The sequence below is a fragment of the Zasmidium cellare genome (assembly GCF_010093935.1).
Source record: "Zasmidium cellare ATCC 36951 unplaced genomic scaffold M409scaffold_6, whole genome shotgun sequence".
NCBI lineage: Eukaryota > Fungi > Ascomycota > Dothideomycetes > Mycosphaerellales > Mycosphaerellaceae > Zasmidium > Zasmidium cellare.
Genome location: NW_022986950.1, coordinates 809,351 through 824,417, shown reverse-complemented (window position 1 = coordinate 824,417; position 15,067 = coordinate 809,351). Strand labels below are relative to the sequence as shown.

Below are 15,067 nucleotides of genomic sequence, written 5' to 3'. Positions count from 1 at the left end.
AGATGCAGGTGGCCTTCTACCAGGCGCTGGCCACTATGCCAACACATTCGCTGCACTAGCGGGTCAGACCGGAGAGGACGAACGCTCAGACGTGGACTCGGACTTGGACGCAGACGACGATTCTGTCAAGAAGGAGGAGGACGAGGAGAACAGTGGAAATTATTTGGGCACAGACAATCACACCAACCAATTCAACCAAGGACAGGTTGACAGTTACCAATACTCGGAGGATGAAGACGAAGATGATGTGCCAAACGGATACTTCGACGAGGAAGTCGAGGAATATGGAGATGACGAGGATGAAGGAGATTTCGACGAAGACGAGGGCGACTATGACGAGGATGATGAGGACGATGAGGGTCCAGGTCAACCTGGTTCGCTCAGCCATGCCTACCAGCAGCCACCAGCTCGAGCAGCTTATCCACCACCGCTCAACCCGGCATTGCAAGGGATTGGCACTTCTGCTGAGGATGCTATTGAGCTCAGCGATTGAGCTTCACGCAAGATGGTATGCCGAAGCTATGTGGCCACTCCAAGTACGAGTGGCGTACCTTATGCGTCGACATCAAAGTGTAGTATAGGAACGAGGAGATGAAGTTGCTCAAAAAATGCAGATCAAAGTTTCTGGACGCTTGTCTTTCCCATTGCGTGTCTATCATGTTTGAATTGCTTGATCTATGTCTCTGTCGTTGTTTGCCGTCGGGTCACATCATAAGTCATTCCTGCAACCCAGTGATATCAAAGGCTGCTGAAGTCTCAGTACGGCGTGAAAAACCGTCTTGATCCAAAGTCATCAGCACTCATTACTTGGTCATCGTCACCACCGCCGCCAACCATACCCTGCACATTCAACGCCCTCAGTTGCTGCTCCATATCCGTCCACGTCTCAAGCCGTCGCCGTCTCGCACTCTCGGCCTGATCAATATCATACGTCGAAATCGGATGCCTCGCCACCGCATCCATCGCTTGTACAAGAAAGTTGACGTCCGATTCGGTGAGGCCTACATTGTATTCGTTCCCCGAAGACTGTTCCCGCATCTGAGCCAACGGCGTCGGAACATGCAAATGCTGCCTTATAACCTCCGCGAGAAGCTCAACGGACTCCAGCCGCATCCCGCGGATATCGCGAGCTACCGGGTAGGTTCCTGTCGTGACTTCCCAAATTCCCTCCGCGAGGGGACGGACGAAGTGCGCGTTCCATTCGGGCCGGAAGGAGGATGTTGAGTTGACGGAGGATTTGGAGGTGAATTTTCGGGGTTTCCGTCGTTCGATTCGCACGTAGAAGCCTACGTGGCCCTGCCATCGAAGGGGTTGCGGGATGCTCCAGTGGCGGGAGATGGTTAGGGAGCGAATCTTGGGGATGGATCTGGGGCCTAGGGCGGAGAGCCAGGTTTGGAGGCCGGTGGTGGTGGAGTTGGCGTCGAGGGGGAGGTTGAATGTTGTGTTGGAGGCGTAGATGGGGAGAGATTCGTGGCGGAGGGTTTGGCAGACGCGTGTTATGGAGGGGGTGAGTTTGGTGTTGGGGCGGAGTTCATGAGTGTTGGTGGGTTGGAGGTCTGGGAGGTAGGTGTATATATGGAGACGGAGTTCGGTGGGGATTGATAGTAAGGACATGTTTATATTCGATTAGAAGTTGGACTGGATGGTTTGAAGGGGGTATGTCGTTGATGATGGGGTTATCTCGGGGAGCTGGCTTGGGGTGATGTCGCAATGTGGAGCTATTTCTGATACCGGCTGCGTAGAACTCAGCACGTGGCAAATCGGGCACGACAATAAAGAAATAGTCTGACAATTTGTATGGACAATGTTTGAGGCCAGAAAGCCCACATACCGTCGAGAGAGGAGTGTGCCTTCCACAGTGCAGCGTTCTGTGCGGCGGTCAACAGCTCGCGAGGCGGACACGTGATGTGACGCTAGCGCCGGAAGTCTCCGAGACTCGTCAAGCGGCGCAGTTTGGCTGCTGTCCTTCATGCTGCTGGGCCATCGGCAGAGCAATCGCAAGTCATCCCCGCGGCCGCTGACATCCACGCCGGACATCGCCAACAGCCCAGCAACGGCGCGACGCGACTGCTCGCTGTTGACAGCACCCCAAATTCACGCCGCCCACCCCATTTTCTACCACCGCGCCCGTCGCCACCGCTCCTCGCCCGCCCACCCGTCCTCAGCCCGATCGCACGTCGCGACCTGCTCTGCGACTCTCTGCGACTACCCCATCTGGCATCCCACTCGCGAGTCCGACACGCAGCCAAACATTCACTCACCTCCCCGCCCGCCATCCACACCCCGCGGCGTCCTGCCTTGATGTCCGCCGCCCGCGCCCATCGCTAGGCAGAAATTGGAGAGAGGAGACGCGCGACCTCAGCTGGGGGTCTGCGCTGGGAGGAGGCATTGAAGCAAGCTCATATCCGCTTTACCAACACCCATCATGGCTGCAGTCCAACAACCCGGCATGCAGCAGCCGCCCAACAATGCTGGCATGCCCGCGGCTAATGGCATACTGCCCGCCGGCATGACAAAAGAGCAAGTCCAGGCTCTGTATAAGGTAAGAGAAAATACACATACACATACACACCTTTTGTGCATGGGGATGCGATGCTAATGCACGTTAGAAATACCAAGTCATGAAGCATAATGGCACGCCCGACACCGACCCCGAGATGATGAAGGCCCGCACTATCCTGCAGCAGATTCAGCAGCGAACCGAACAGGTCAAGCGCATGCAGATGATGCGCCAACAGCAGCAACAGGCCCAGATGAAGCAGCAAGGAGCCATGCCCAATGGTGCGCCTCCACAACAGCAGATGAATGGCGCTGCCATGGCCACCTCACAGCCTGACGGCCAGGCAGTCAACATGGGCGCAGCGAACGGGACTTCTCAACCTGCACCAGCTGGACCCACGCCAACAAACAGCCAGCCGGCCCAATTGGATGGTGCAAACGACCAAGCTGCCTTCTCGAAGGATCAGATCATGACCCTCCGCGCCCAAATGCAGGCCTTTTCACATCTTCAAAAGAACGTCCCCATTCCTCAGGCCGTGGCAGATCGCATCTTCCCTTCACGGCAAGATCAAAAGGCGCCGACTCCTGCTGATGCTATGGCTGCAGCTGGGAAAGTCCTGGACGATGCTGACGAGACTGGCGAAGAGGAGGGCCGGCCACGACATCGCTTCGAGACTTTTACCGACCCTCACGAACTTATCCTCAAGCAAATCAGCTTCGCAGATCACTCGCACCGTCCATACCGAACCATGATCCCCAGCATCATGCCACTTGGTGTCGATCCTGAGCGTGTACGGGAAGAGCGAGAGAATGTCGTCTACAACCGAGTGCTCACACGGAGAAGTGAACTTGGGAAGCTGTCTGCAAACATCGGTGCTTGGGATACCAGCAAGTCAGATATTCCAGAAGACAACGTTGACCTCAAGAGACGGGCACTTTTGGAGTACAAGATGCTCGCTCTGCTTCCAAAGCAGCGCGAGATGCGGCAGAAGATCGGACGAGAGATGATGTTGTCTGACAACTTGTCAATGACGGCGAATCGGTCCATGTATCGACGTGTCAAGAAGCAATCGTTGCGTGAAGCTCGAGTGACTGAGAAGCTGGAGAAGCAGCAACGCGATGCCGCCGAGAACAAGGAAAAGAAGAAGCACAATGAATACATTCGGTCGATCGTTCAGCATTCGGACGAGATTCGAAACAGCGCCCATCAACAGAAAGCACGCGTGCAGAAGCTGGGTCGTATGATGATGAACCTCCATGTCAACATCGAGAAGGAAGAGCAGAAGAGAATCGAGCGCACGGCGAAGCAGCGTCTGCAAGCCTTGAAGGCCAACGACGAAGAGACCTACCTCAAGCTGCTCGGCCAGGCCAAGGATTCTCGTATTTCTCATCTGCTCAAGCAGACCGATGGCTTCTTGAACCAGCTCACCACTTCCGTCAAGGAGCAGCAGCGCAAGATGCACAACCTGTACGGCACCGAGGTACCACCCGACGACGAAGAAGATCCCATCGTGGAAGACGAGATGGACAGCGAAGACGAAACCAAGCCAAAGGTCGACTACTACGAAGTTGCTCACCGTATCAAGGAAGAAGTCTACGCTCAGTCGAACAATCTTGTCGGTGGTACGCTGAAGGAGTATCAACTCAAGGGTCTGCAATGGATGATCTCGCTCTACAACAACAATCTAAATGGCATTCTGGCCGACGAGATGGGTCTGGGCAAGACTATTCAAACCATCTCGCTCATCACATACCTCATCGAAAAGAAGCAACAGCATGGACCGTACTTGGTCATTGTACCACTCAGTACGTTGACGAACTGGAACAGCGAATTTGAGCGTTGGGCGCCGAGTGTCCAGCGAATCGTCTACAAGGGACCTCCGAACCAGAGAAAGCAGCATCAGCACCAGATCCGATACGGCAACTTCCAAGTACTCCTCACCACGTACGAATTCATTATCAAGGACCGACCCATTCTCAGCAAGATCAAGTGGCTGCACATGATCGTGGACGAAGGTCATCGAATGAAGAACGCACAGTCGAAGCTGAGCAACACAATTTCCACGTACTATCACACACGATACCGCCTGATTTTGACCGGTACCCCACTGCAGAACAACCTGACGGAGCTGTGGGCGATGCTGAACTTCGTGCTACCCAATATTTTCAAGTCGGCGAAGTCTTTCGATGAGTGGTTCAACACACCTTTTGCCAACACCGGTGGCCAAGACAAGATGGAGCTCACTGAAGAAGAGAAGCTGCTCGTCATTCGTCGTCTGCACAAGGTTTTGCGACCGTTCTTGCTACGTCGTCTCAAGAAGGATGTCGAAAAGGATCTGCCCGACAAGCAGGAACGTGTCATCAAGTGCAGCCCATCCGCACTTCAGGCCAAGCTCTACAAGCAGCTCATGTTGCACAACCGCATCAACGTTGTCGGCGCCGACGGCAAGAAGACTGGTCTCCGTGGTCTGAGCAACATGCTCATGCAGCTGCGCAAGCTCTGTAACCACCCTTTCGTCTTTGAAGAGGTCGAGGATCAGATGAACCCGCAGCGACTAACGAACGACTTGATCTGGAGAACTGCTGGCAAGTTCGAGTTGCTTGACCGTATCTTGCCCAAGTTCCAAGCTACAGGTCACAGAGTCCTGCTCTTCTTCCAGATGACCCAAATCATGAACATCATGGAAGACTTCCTTCGCTTCAGAGGCATCAAGTACCTTCGACTGGACGGATCTACAAAGGCAGACGACCGCTCTGATCTGCTGAAGGAATTCAACGCCCCCGGTTCAGAATACTTCTGCTTCTTGTTGTCGACTCGTGCTGGTGGTCTGGGTCTCAACTTGCAGACCGCAGACACGGTCATCATCTACGACTCGGATTGGAACCCTCATCAGGACTTGCAAGCGCAAGATCGTGCCCATCGTATCGGTCAGAAGAACGAGGTGCGAATTCTTCGTCTTATCACGAGTAGTTCCGTGGAAGAGAAGATCCTGGAGCGTGCCCAATACAAGCTGGACATGGACGGCAAGGTCATCCAGGCTGGTAAATTCGACAACAAATCTACCAACGAGGAACGTGACGAGATGCTGAGGGTCATGTTGGAGTCTGCCGAAGCCGTCGAGAACATGGAAGCTGAGGAAATGGACGACGACGACCTCAACCTCATCATGATGCGCAACGACGACGAGCTTGTGACCTTCCAACAGATGGATCGCGATCGTATGAAGAATGAGAAGTATGGTCCTGACAAGAAATACGCTCGTCTTCTTGGTGAGAGCGAACTGCCGGACATCTACATGAGTGAGGAGAACCCGGTCGTGGAAGAGATCGAGTACAACCTGGGTCGTGGTGCTCGTGAGAGGACTAAGGTCAAGTATGACGATGGTCTCACCGAAGAACAATGGCTCGATGCCGTTGACAATGACGATGACACTATCGAAGAGGCCATTGCTCGCAAGCAAGCCCGGATCACCAAGCGTGTCGTAAACAAGGATGCTCGTGCGCGACGCGAGACTGGAGTCGATACGCCGCCTCCGGAGAAGGACAGCGAGGAAGAGTCCCCAGCACCGAAGAAGCGCGGTCGCAAGTCTGGCGGCAAGGTTGAGAAGCGCAAAGCTGATGAAGCGTCCCTGGATGGTACTGCTGAGCCTCCTGCGAAGAAGCGTGGACGCAACCAGAAGGCTGTTGAGACGTTATCGAAGGAAGACCGCGAGTCGCTGCAGACCATCCTCGACAATGTGCACGATTCGCTGCAAGACCTTGAAGAGGAGTCTACAGACCCAAATCTGGCCAACCGTGGCATCATCGACCCCTTCTTGGAGCTGCCGCCTCGACAGTACTACCCTGACTATTACGACCTCATCAAGAAGCCCATCTGCATGAAGCAGATCGAGACGAAGATCAACAAGAAGCAGTATCAGAGCCTGAAAGAATTCAACGCGGATGTTGGTCTGCTTTGCAACAACTGTCGGCAGTATAACGAGGATGGCAGCGTGCTGTATCAAGATGCTAATCTCATCGAGGTAAGTCTTGCAACAAATCAATTACTACGAATTAATACTAACATCTCCTTAGTCTGCATGTCTGGACAAGCTTCGCGAAGAGACGGCCAACTATCCCAAGTGGCAACAAGATCTGGAAGACGAGAGCTCGGTGGCCGATGGCAACTCAACACGTCCAATGTCGAGCGTCAGCACACCCCAACCAGCCAGCAAGCCGAGTATCAAACTCAAACTCAACGGCGCGAGAGCTAACGGCAACTCATCGCGAGGCGGGACTGAGAGTGCCGCGCAGAGCGATGAGGAGTAGGATGGCATTACTGCTAAGAAAAGCGACTTCGGTCAGCAGGTACAAGTGCAACGAAAGAAGCCAAGTACGGAGGTGTTATGGAAGAGGCGTTTTGTTGTTGACTACATAGAAAGTGACTGACGGTGCATGGATTATCACGACGCGGCGCGTTGGGTTGGGATCGATACATCTCAACTCTGAAGGGATTATTACGGGGCGTTTTTGAAAGGGAGGTTGGAAGTTGTGTTTTTGAAAGACTCTGCTTGCTCTCCTTTTGAGCAGGCTGGCAATATTGCTTTGCTTTCAAGAGTCGAAGTGTAACTTTATCAGCAAAATCCTTCTTCTAACTCGAAAGCTTTTTGTGTCATGATGCAACATCTTTATTCTACATGTTCTCTTCTCGACCGTGTCTATCGTATCCCCTCTACTCATATTGGTATCACATAAATCTCCTCCTCTTGACTAAAACAACACCCCCTTCGTACTCGGCACCTCCCCCTCCTTCCCCTTGACCGGACTAATCGCCATCCTCAACGCCACCGCCAACGCCTTAAACGCACTCTCCGCTCGATGGTGATCATTCCTGCCCCTCAAACAATCCACATGCATCGTGATCCCCGCATGCAACGCAAAACTCTCCAAACAATGCGGCAGCATCTCGCAGCTCAAATCCCCAATCTTCTCCCGCGTGGTGCCGAGCTCGATCACGCTGTAGGGGCGATTGGAGAGGTCTACGACGGCGCGCGAGAGGGCTTCGTCGAGGGGTGCGTAGGCGTAGCCGAAACGCGCGAGGCCCGTGGTGGTTTGTAAGGCGGCTTTGAAGGCCGCGCCGAGCGCTATGCAGGTGTCCTCGGCGGTGTGGTGGTCGTCGATGTGTAGGTCTCCTTTGGTGGTGAGCGAGAGGGACCAGCCGGAGTGTTTGGCGAGGGCGTGCAGCATGTGGTCGAGGAAGCCGATGCCGGTGTTGACGGAGATTTGCTGGGATTTGGAGGACTGCGAGGCGTGGTCTGTGCCGTTTGTGGTGGTTGTGGTTGTGGTTGAGAGGGAGGGCAGGGCGCCGCCGTCGAGGTTGAGGGCGAGTTGGATTTTGGTTTCGTTGGTGTCGCGGGAGATTACGGCGCTGCGGGCGCGGGGCTGTTCGGTGGTGGACATATTGGTGAGTTTGTTTTTGTGGCGAGGAGCGTTGGTAGGTAGGTGTTGTGGGAGGTTGTTGCTCTTGGTCAAAAGTTTCGAACTGACGTCGATTGAATAAGCTCAGACGCATTGGCCCAGACCCTTGCAGATGACGCTAAACCTAGAATTTAGCGTCCTTTTGGGTCTTTGCGACTCAAGATTTCAGATAGAAGTCATGCTCTTACGAACAAATCAACTTTCCATACGAGACCAAGACTTTTACGGAAACACGATGTCCAACGACGCCGAGATGACGGATGCGCAGGGCGGCGCCGAGGCGAACGGCGGAGAGGAGTTCGTCCACGAGAAGCAGCGGTTGAAAATTGTACGGCGAGCATGTGATCATGGAAACGAGCAGAATCGTATTAATTGATAGCAGCTTCCGGGCAGTTCAGACACCGCTGCATCGTTTGCGTTCGAGAAAGAGGACCATACCTTGGGCAATGCGCTCAGGTACATCATCATGAAGAAGTGAGTGTTGCGCACGATTGAGGGCTGCGAAGATGCTTTGTGCTGATGTATGCTTCCAGTCCTGACGTTGAGTTCTGCGGCTACTCGATCCCCCATCCTTCTGAGGCGGTCATGAACCTCAGAATTCAGACTTGGGGTATGTAGTCAACCAAACGCCGCTGACCGACATACTCGAAAGCTGACTAGCGATGAAGACGGCGTGAGTGTGTGGGACGTTCTACGAAAAGGACTGGACGACTTATGCGATATGTGCGATGTGGTGGAGGAGAAGTTCGCCGCATCGAGAGATCAATTTAATGCTGAGCATCCTGATCGCGTGAGCTCGAGATGATCGAGTGGTGGCGATATTAGGAACCGAAACTACGGATGATGAACACGAAGAAGACGCGCAGGGCTAAAGACTAGTTGGTCATTTTTGGCAACACGAGCGAAGTCCAGCAGCGCCGACGCTACCACGAATTTGGCGGACTTGTGGTGAGAGGTCTATGGGACTGGATCCGAGGTGGGCCGCGAGATCGGATTGATCGCGGGAGGCACAGAGACACAGGGGCCAATATGGCTTTCATGGCTTTTTTGCCACAAGTCGTTTCGGTTACGAAGAGGCAAGGCGTAGACGAGTGTGAAATGAAGCAGCCTTTCTACGGGTATGATATGTACAACAGTGCTGCTGCTGCGATTTGAAGTTTTTGTGGTGCTTTCTCAATTCCGTCCCTGTCTTACCATTAGTGATCATTCAATTACAAGTGCACGTGGGTTTGTTCCAGCTTACCTCTATGAAACCTTGAATGAAATTCTTGGGTAGCTTCGCCTTCGGTTCCTCCTCCGCTCTAAAGTACTTGAGCACGTGTGTGAGCTGTTTCCAGAAGTTCAGTGTCTCCTGCAATCGTCCGTCAGCTTTTACAACTGTACACTGTCCCGTGCGCCATCGTCTGCCCATCTGCCCGTCCCTGTCATTGCCCTCCTCTTGCTCATTGGGTATCGTACCTGAAACTCCTGATGACTATTGAAAAGCAACACATCCGCCGTCTTCAGCTGTGATACGTAACGGTGTCGCTCGAATTCTTGTCGGATCTTGGTTCGGATCGCGCTGACGGGCATGTTGAGGGAGTACATGGTTTGGATTTCGGGGGCCTGTAGTCGACAGCACTCAGATCAGCCTTTGCCCTTCTCACATCCAACCGACTATTCTCCCGCTCTTGAAGCCCCGCACGTACCGCCCTGACCCACTCCCTATAGCTGTGCAGCACTCTCGACTTCGCTTCGGCCCAGCTGGTCGCTGTTGTCCTCGTCAGTCTACCATCGCTCCTCCTTCTCCTCGGTTTTGGGGATCTGCGGCGTACAGGAGCGCGTCCTCTGCGCGAGATATGTCGGGTTGATCACCATTGTGCCGGTGTTGGTCGTGCTCGACGAGCAAGAGTGCCGTAGCGGACTGACGTCCAATGGACGAGGTGCGGAGCGGGATCTTAAGCTTGGACCAAAAATCACGTGATGTCTTGGTGCTGGCCAATGAAGTGATGGGGATTAGGGAGTTAGACTTTCGAGTTCTCGACCTCACTCGTACTCTCACTCCTTCACACAACACCGTCTTCCCACCTCTGTATCGGTCGAGCACGCTCTCCTTTTGCTACGCTGCGAAGACTGACAATGTGAAGCATTTACGTTCCGCAAATCGTCATGGTGTGGAACACGATGTTTCGAAGTCATTGCACGTGCGACTTCAGCTTCAGTGCCCCTCGATTTGAAAACAGCAGAACGCCCCGAACTGTAGACGAATCGAATTCGATCCGTCAAGAACTGTTGTGGCGGCGCGGTATCATATCCCCGACAGAAGCGCACCCAAGGTCTTGATGACAATGTCAACCGCAAGCTCGAGCTTCCCCGAAGACGGACGTGGCCAACAGCCTTCACGCTTCAAGAATAGCAGCCCTCCGAGACCTACAGTCACTGGCTCGCGTGTGTGCGCATCAGAGTGGCGAAACCGGCAAGTCTGAGTGCAATCGAGCTCAGCTTCCGTGATACCCAAGCCAGGTGATAAGATGGCCACCCTTTCCACTTGCTGCAGTCGCATCTCTTGCCTCTCCTCTTTGTCCTTGCAGAACTCAGGGCAAGCATTCAGCTGACAATGGCGGCTAAACCTGCACCGGCGCCAGCTGCGAACGTCGCCCTGGACGTGGGTATGACCTTCGACACTGAACAAAGCCCACTCTTCCAGCGCGTTTTTAATACCCTGTCTGTGTCACCACTGCTGATCCAGTTGCGAGAGGATCTGACCGAAATGGCACAGCGAGCACCGCGACAAGATCGAACTCACTGGAAAAGAAACGCCTCAGACGACGACTCTATCGTGAAGTTGTACGACCTATCGAACATCAACAGCATGCGACTAGTGCATGTATTGAATTGGGACCGTTTCGGCGACAGAAATGTATTTGCACAGGAAGTCAACGCCTTCATGAGACACCTTCGCAGCCCGATGGCAGATAGTCACAGCCGTATTGTCATCTTGAATCGGTATCAGGGTTCATTGCTTGATTTCGAGACAGCCTTGCATCTTCACATTATGATCGTGGAGCTTGAGGTACCGATTGACATGGCAGCAGGCTTGCTACACCTTTGTCAAGGTTATTTGGGACCTGGAAACACTCTCGGGGCGGCGGCCAACCTATGGGCTCAAGTTCTACCTCTTGGCCATGTGCGTTTTGGGAAAAGTTACTTACCTCCTATGAACTGGAACATCTCGGCTGTCGACCTCAAAATGTGCAATTTTTCCGGTCGTTCAGCCCACACTGGTCAGCAGCTATGGGATGCTTCGAGGATCATCTGCTAATCGATGATAGCCTTGATTTGCTCTGATGGCGCGCAATATCATGAATGTGTAGTCAATGCACTGGAGCGTCACGAAGATGACCAATGGTTTGCAAGACGCCAAGTCCCACCCCCAAGATTCCAAAGAACGGACACTCGAGGTGTCGTATCCAATGCGCTAAATAGGTGGCCTGCCTCTAACCTCGAAGCTTATCTAGCCGTGGACGAAGATGATTCGATCACCAGAGTTGCGAAGGGACAGCCAACATCACACTGGTTGAACGCTGTCATTCGAACCATTGCTTTTCGCTACTCGTGTAGACCTAGCAATCTACGAACCAAGCTGTCAAGTATGGAGGACGACGAATTTGAGGCTTTTTGCGACGAAGTGGCCACAGAACATCAGGCAGCAAAGCTAGACCTCTTCAAAATCGAATCCTTCTTGGCTCGACATCGAGATCTGGACCGTTCAAACTGTGCGTCGGCGCTCCAGTCGCTTGCAGTTACTGTCGAATACCTGAGAGCGGACTACGAAAATATATGCGCTAGCTTCGAGCGACGCTCAACCCTCAGAAGTCTCGAAATGGCTCGACGGTCTATTGACGAGAGCCGTGCGACAATCCGATGTAAGGTCCGCGTGCGCTCAGCTGTCCACCAGCTAACGGTAGCATATAGTGACTTGGCTCGCGACAGTATTCTTACCGATCAGCCTTGCTTCGTCCATCTTTGGCATGAACGTGCGTGAGATCAACAACCAAAAAACCGAAATCTGGCAATTCGCAGTCACATCGATCGCTTTGCTTGCTCTATCTGCCTCCTCGTGGTGCCTCATTCGGGCTACGCACAACTTCAGGATTTGTCTCAGAATGGACCAGAGCTATGACATGATACACTGGGAAAAAAGGATCTGGGTATTCCCGCCGTTGTGGTTCTACTTACAGCTCCGTCGCGGGTACCATTTCAACCACCTGATAGCGATGGCGTTCGTTCTGGGCTTCAAGAGATTGGACGATGAAGTGCTAATCCATCCACTTACTCGATACATGCGTCACTGACCCCGCCATCGCCATAAAGCGATCGAGACGTTCAGACTGGCGGAGAAGACTCCCTCCTGCTCTCCATAGCAACTGAGACTGTCTGGTGAAGACTGTGGGTGTATCTGCCCTCTAATGAGGATGATCCATGCACTTCTGATATTGGACTTCAAGACTCAAAAAGCTCCCCTTCTCTCCCGACATCTTTGTTGTACCAAGTTGAGCAATTAAGCCCTTCGAGGGGGCCGTGCAAAAGCCGTCGCACTGGACGAAAGTTCCTCCTTGTCTCATCAGTGGGAGTTGCGTTCGTCTGTGAAGAACAACCGTGGAAGAGTATGCACCTGGAAAAAGGAAGCAGCCAGACAGCCGTGACGAATGTGATTGCCCGAAACACAAACATATCGAAAGCAAATAATAATCTCTTCACTACGTTCATCGGATAGATAGGATGGTGAACCATGCATTCTCTCCATAGTGTCTATTAGAACTCTCTTAGAGATGCAGCGTTGACATTTTCGAGGAGAAGCTATCGATATGCGAAACATGAACAACGACCAACAGAACGCACTAGCCATTCATGATAAAGGTATTCCTTGCCTCCACAACCGTACTTCTCTGAATGCTAACCCCCCCTCCCAGCCCGCGAACAAGTCAACTCCCCACCCCTAATCTGGTCCTGGCAGCTCGCCGACGAAGCGCAAACCTGGGCCGATTACCTCGCCGGCAACGACATCGGCGAAGCTCGAAGTAGATTGCGCATGCCAGCCGAAGACCTGAACCAATTCGTCACCACGATACAACTTGCGAATCCTCGTGACCCTCTGACTTCCATAAGCTCGAATTGGAATGCGGACAAGGTCCATTGGCATGGCAAGGAGATTTGGGAGTATTGCGAGAGCCGGTGTAAGCATCTGTGCTACACTCAGGTGAGGGAATATCCAGGGAGGTGAGCTGCTGGATCGTGCTGATGATTGCTGTAGATGATCTGGAACAAAACAACGCATATGGGTATGGCCGCGGCGAGCAACGGTGCTGCGACATTTGTGGTCGCGCGGTATTGGCCTGCTGGAAATATGGTGGGAGAGCGTCCTGTGGAAGTACCTGTGAAGGGCGACAAGGTGTTTGAATCCTCGGAGACGGTCGTCTCTCAACGAGGCGGTCTGCGACATCCTTGCGTGTAACTTGCTGCGATTGTGTGTCTGTTCACGGCGGAGCAAGATAGTCGAGCAGCGGTGCAAATGGCTTCAAGTATGGCTTGACGAAATCTTCGATCTCCCTTTGAACTCCTTGAATGTAGAAGAATGCACGTTCCTGAGCGTTGGCGCCGGGGTTTTCGACTGGTTCCTTTTGTGGTTGTGCTTCTTTCTTGAATCTTGCACCGGTGTCTTTCTGGTAGGCGTCGAGGCCTATTCCAGCACATACGCAGTCTCGCCAAGCGGTAGAAAGTAGAAGCAAGAAGCTCTCTCCTTCAGGGCTGACTCCAGTGAAGGGAGTCTTGGACTTCGGCTTTAATGGATTAACCGCAGGCCTGACAATACCTTGATTGTCAACTCGTTGAATAACAGCTCTTCGCTTGCGATGCATCCAGTCGAGGTAGGTATCCTTGGCGAAGATTTCAGGTCTGAGGAGAGCCATTCGGTATGCTGCTGCTGCAAGGAGCGCAGTACCAGAGGTCTCGCCGCTCCAGGTGCTGTCGCCCAGATAATTTCTCAGCAAGCCCGAGCTGTCATCGTCCGTGATCACTGCACCGCTGAGAATTTCGGCGATCCAGGTATCCAGGTCGTTCTTTTCTTTGGATAGCGCTGCGTTGCTGGTTGGCCAAGCAGTGATGGTGGCCCTCACCCTTGCCATGCCATACGCAACCCAGGCGTTGCCGGTCGACCAGGCACCTTCGTCAGCGTCTTCAGTCGAGCCAACGACATGTCTCCACAAACCCTTCGTTCGGCCAGCGCTGATCCTCAAGACGTCTCTGTACAGAGCGATTTGCCGCACAGCTTCCCGTATGAGATCAAGATCCTCGGTGGCGACTCCGTAGTAGGCCAAGAAGGGAGGGAACATAGCGATAGCATCGGACCAAAGCTGGGGTTCGCCAAATACATGGCTGATGGCTCCATTGCTGTAGCGAGGAGCTTCATTGAGGAGAATGTCTTTCTGGCGTGTTGCGGCTTCCATGAGGTCTTTGTTGCCCCATTTTTGAGAAAGCATCAACGCAGCAATACCAACAGCTGCTCGATCAGAGACTGCGTTCTTCTCTTCTTTAAAGGGAACTTTCCCTTGAGGTTTCAGTTTCGGCTCGGCGAAGAGTGAAGCCTCGTCAAGCCTCAAGCCAAGACTTGGGATTTTGCCATCAGGAAATGGGTCTGATCCAAAGACCGATCGTTCGGGGTTGAAGACTTGCTGGGTGGCTTCGAAGGCATAAGCTACCTCCCAACTGCGTACGGCTTCATCGTGAGCTTGTTCGGTGGCCGCGTTGATGACGAAGGAGTGGTTGAAAGTGCTCATGCAAGATTCAGGAGAAGATAGGTCGGTGACAGGCTCGCTGAAGAAATGGTTCCAATAGATGGCGATGAAGACGGCGACAAGAGCAACGTATGCGGGTAGGAACTTGAAAGAGGCAGACCAGGTGCCGGGATCAAGCCATGTCGCCGGTCGTTTTTGATATTGGACGGTATCTTGCTGTGGAGCAGATGGGGATGGCGCTGAACGGTCCAAAGGGGTTGAGTCTGCCATGGCGATGGCCGCGATGTGGTGTCTAGGAGGGAAGAAGCAATTTGTTGTGAAGGATCCACGAAGACGTT

The 15,067-nt window shown here is 53.2% G+C and overlaps 8 protein-coding genes across 8 annotated transcripts; 4 read left to right on the top strand and 4 right to left on the bottom strand.

The window, feature by feature from the left end:
- Window positions 1–756: 756 nt before the first annotated feature.
- On the bottom strand, window positions 757–1,614 carry M409DRAFT_19048 (uncharacterized protein; the record flags this gene model as incomplete). The annotated part of the gene is made up of 1 exon (XM_033804761.1): window positions 757–1,614. One exon carries the CDS (start codon window positions 1,612–1,614, stop codon window positions 757–759), a length of 858 nt encoding a protein of 285 aa, XP_033671965.1.
- Window positions 1,615–2,425: 811 nt separating this feature from the next.
- Window positions 2,426–6,807, top strand: M409DRAFT_19047 (uncharacterized protein; the record flags this gene model as incomplete). The annotated part of the gene is made up of 3 exons (XM_033804760.1): window positions 2,426–2,542; window positions 2,610–6,521; window positions 6,574–6,807. The coding sequence occupies 3 exons, from the start codon at window positions 2,426–2,428 to the stop codon at window positions 6,805–6,807; spliced, it is 4,263 nt and encodes a 1,420-aa protein (XP_033671964.1).
- A 441-nt stretch (window positions 6,808–7,248) lies between these two features.
- M409DRAFT_51297 (uncharacterized protein) lies at window positions 7,249–7,938 on the bottom strand (the record flags this gene model as incomplete). Its single annotated transcript, XM_033811764.1, has 1 exon — window positions 7,249–7,938. The coding sequence occupies one exon, from the start codon at window positions 7,936–7,938 to the stop codon at window positions 7,249–7,251; it is 690 nt and encodes a 229-aa protein (XP_033671963.1).
- A 421-nt stretch (window positions 7,939–8,359) lies between these two features.
- On the top strand, window positions 8,360–8,761 carry M409DRAFT_35885 (uncharacterized protein; the record flags this gene model as incomplete). Its single annotated transcript, XM_033810463.1, has 3 exons — window positions 8,360–8,430; window positions 8,490–8,566; window positions 8,625–8,761. Coding segments are annotated over 3 exons (285 nt in total), but the record flags the coding sequence as incomplete, so codon positions are not given.
- A 368-nt stretch (window positions 8,762–9,129) lies between these two features.
- M409DRAFT_64040 (uncharacterized protein) lies at window positions 9,130–9,813 on the bottom strand (the record flags this gene model as incomplete). The annotated part of the gene is made up of 5 exons (XM_033815891.1): window positions 9,130–9,141; window positions 9,200–9,307; window positions 9,415–9,561; window positions 9,645–9,706; window positions 9,771–9,813. The coding sequence occupies 5 exons, from the start codon at window positions 9,811–9,813 to the stop codon at window positions 9,130–9,132; spliced, it is 372 nt and encodes a 123-aa protein (XP_033671961.1).
- A 739-nt stretch (window positions 9,814–10,552) lies between these two features.
- Window positions 10,553–11,980, top strand: M409DRAFT_51296 (uncharacterized protein; the record flags this gene model as incomplete). The annotated part of the gene is made up of 2 exons (XM_033811763.1): window positions 10,553–11,219; window positions 11,310–11,980. The coding sequence occupies 2 exons, from the start codon at window positions 10,553–10,555 to the stop codon at window positions 11,978–11,980; spliced, it is 1,338 nt and encodes a 445-aa protein (XP_033671960.1).
- Window positions 11,981–12,812: 832 nt separating this feature from the next.
- Window positions 12,813–13,450, top strand: M409DRAFT_19043 (uncharacterized protein; the record flags this gene model as incomplete). The annotated part of the gene is made up of 3 exons (XM_033804759.1): window positions 12,813–12,855; window positions 12,909–13,195; window positions 13,250–13,450. 3 exons carry the CDS (start codon window positions 12,813–12,815, stop codon window positions 13,448–13,450), a joined length of 531 nt encoding a protein of 176 aa, XP_033671959.1.
- A 22-nt stretch (window positions 13,451–13,472) lies between these two features.
- Window positions 13,473–14,771, bottom strand: M409DRAFT_64039 (uncharacterized protein; the record flags this gene model as incomplete). The annotated part of the gene is made up of 2 exons (XM_033815890.1): window positions 13,473–13,658; window positions 13,692–14,771. 2 exons carry the CDS (start codon window positions 14,769–14,771, stop codon window positions 13,473–13,475), a joined length of 1,266 nt encoding a protein of 421 aa, XP_033671958.1.
- Between the last annotated feature and the right edge of the window lie 296 nt (window positions 14,772–15,067).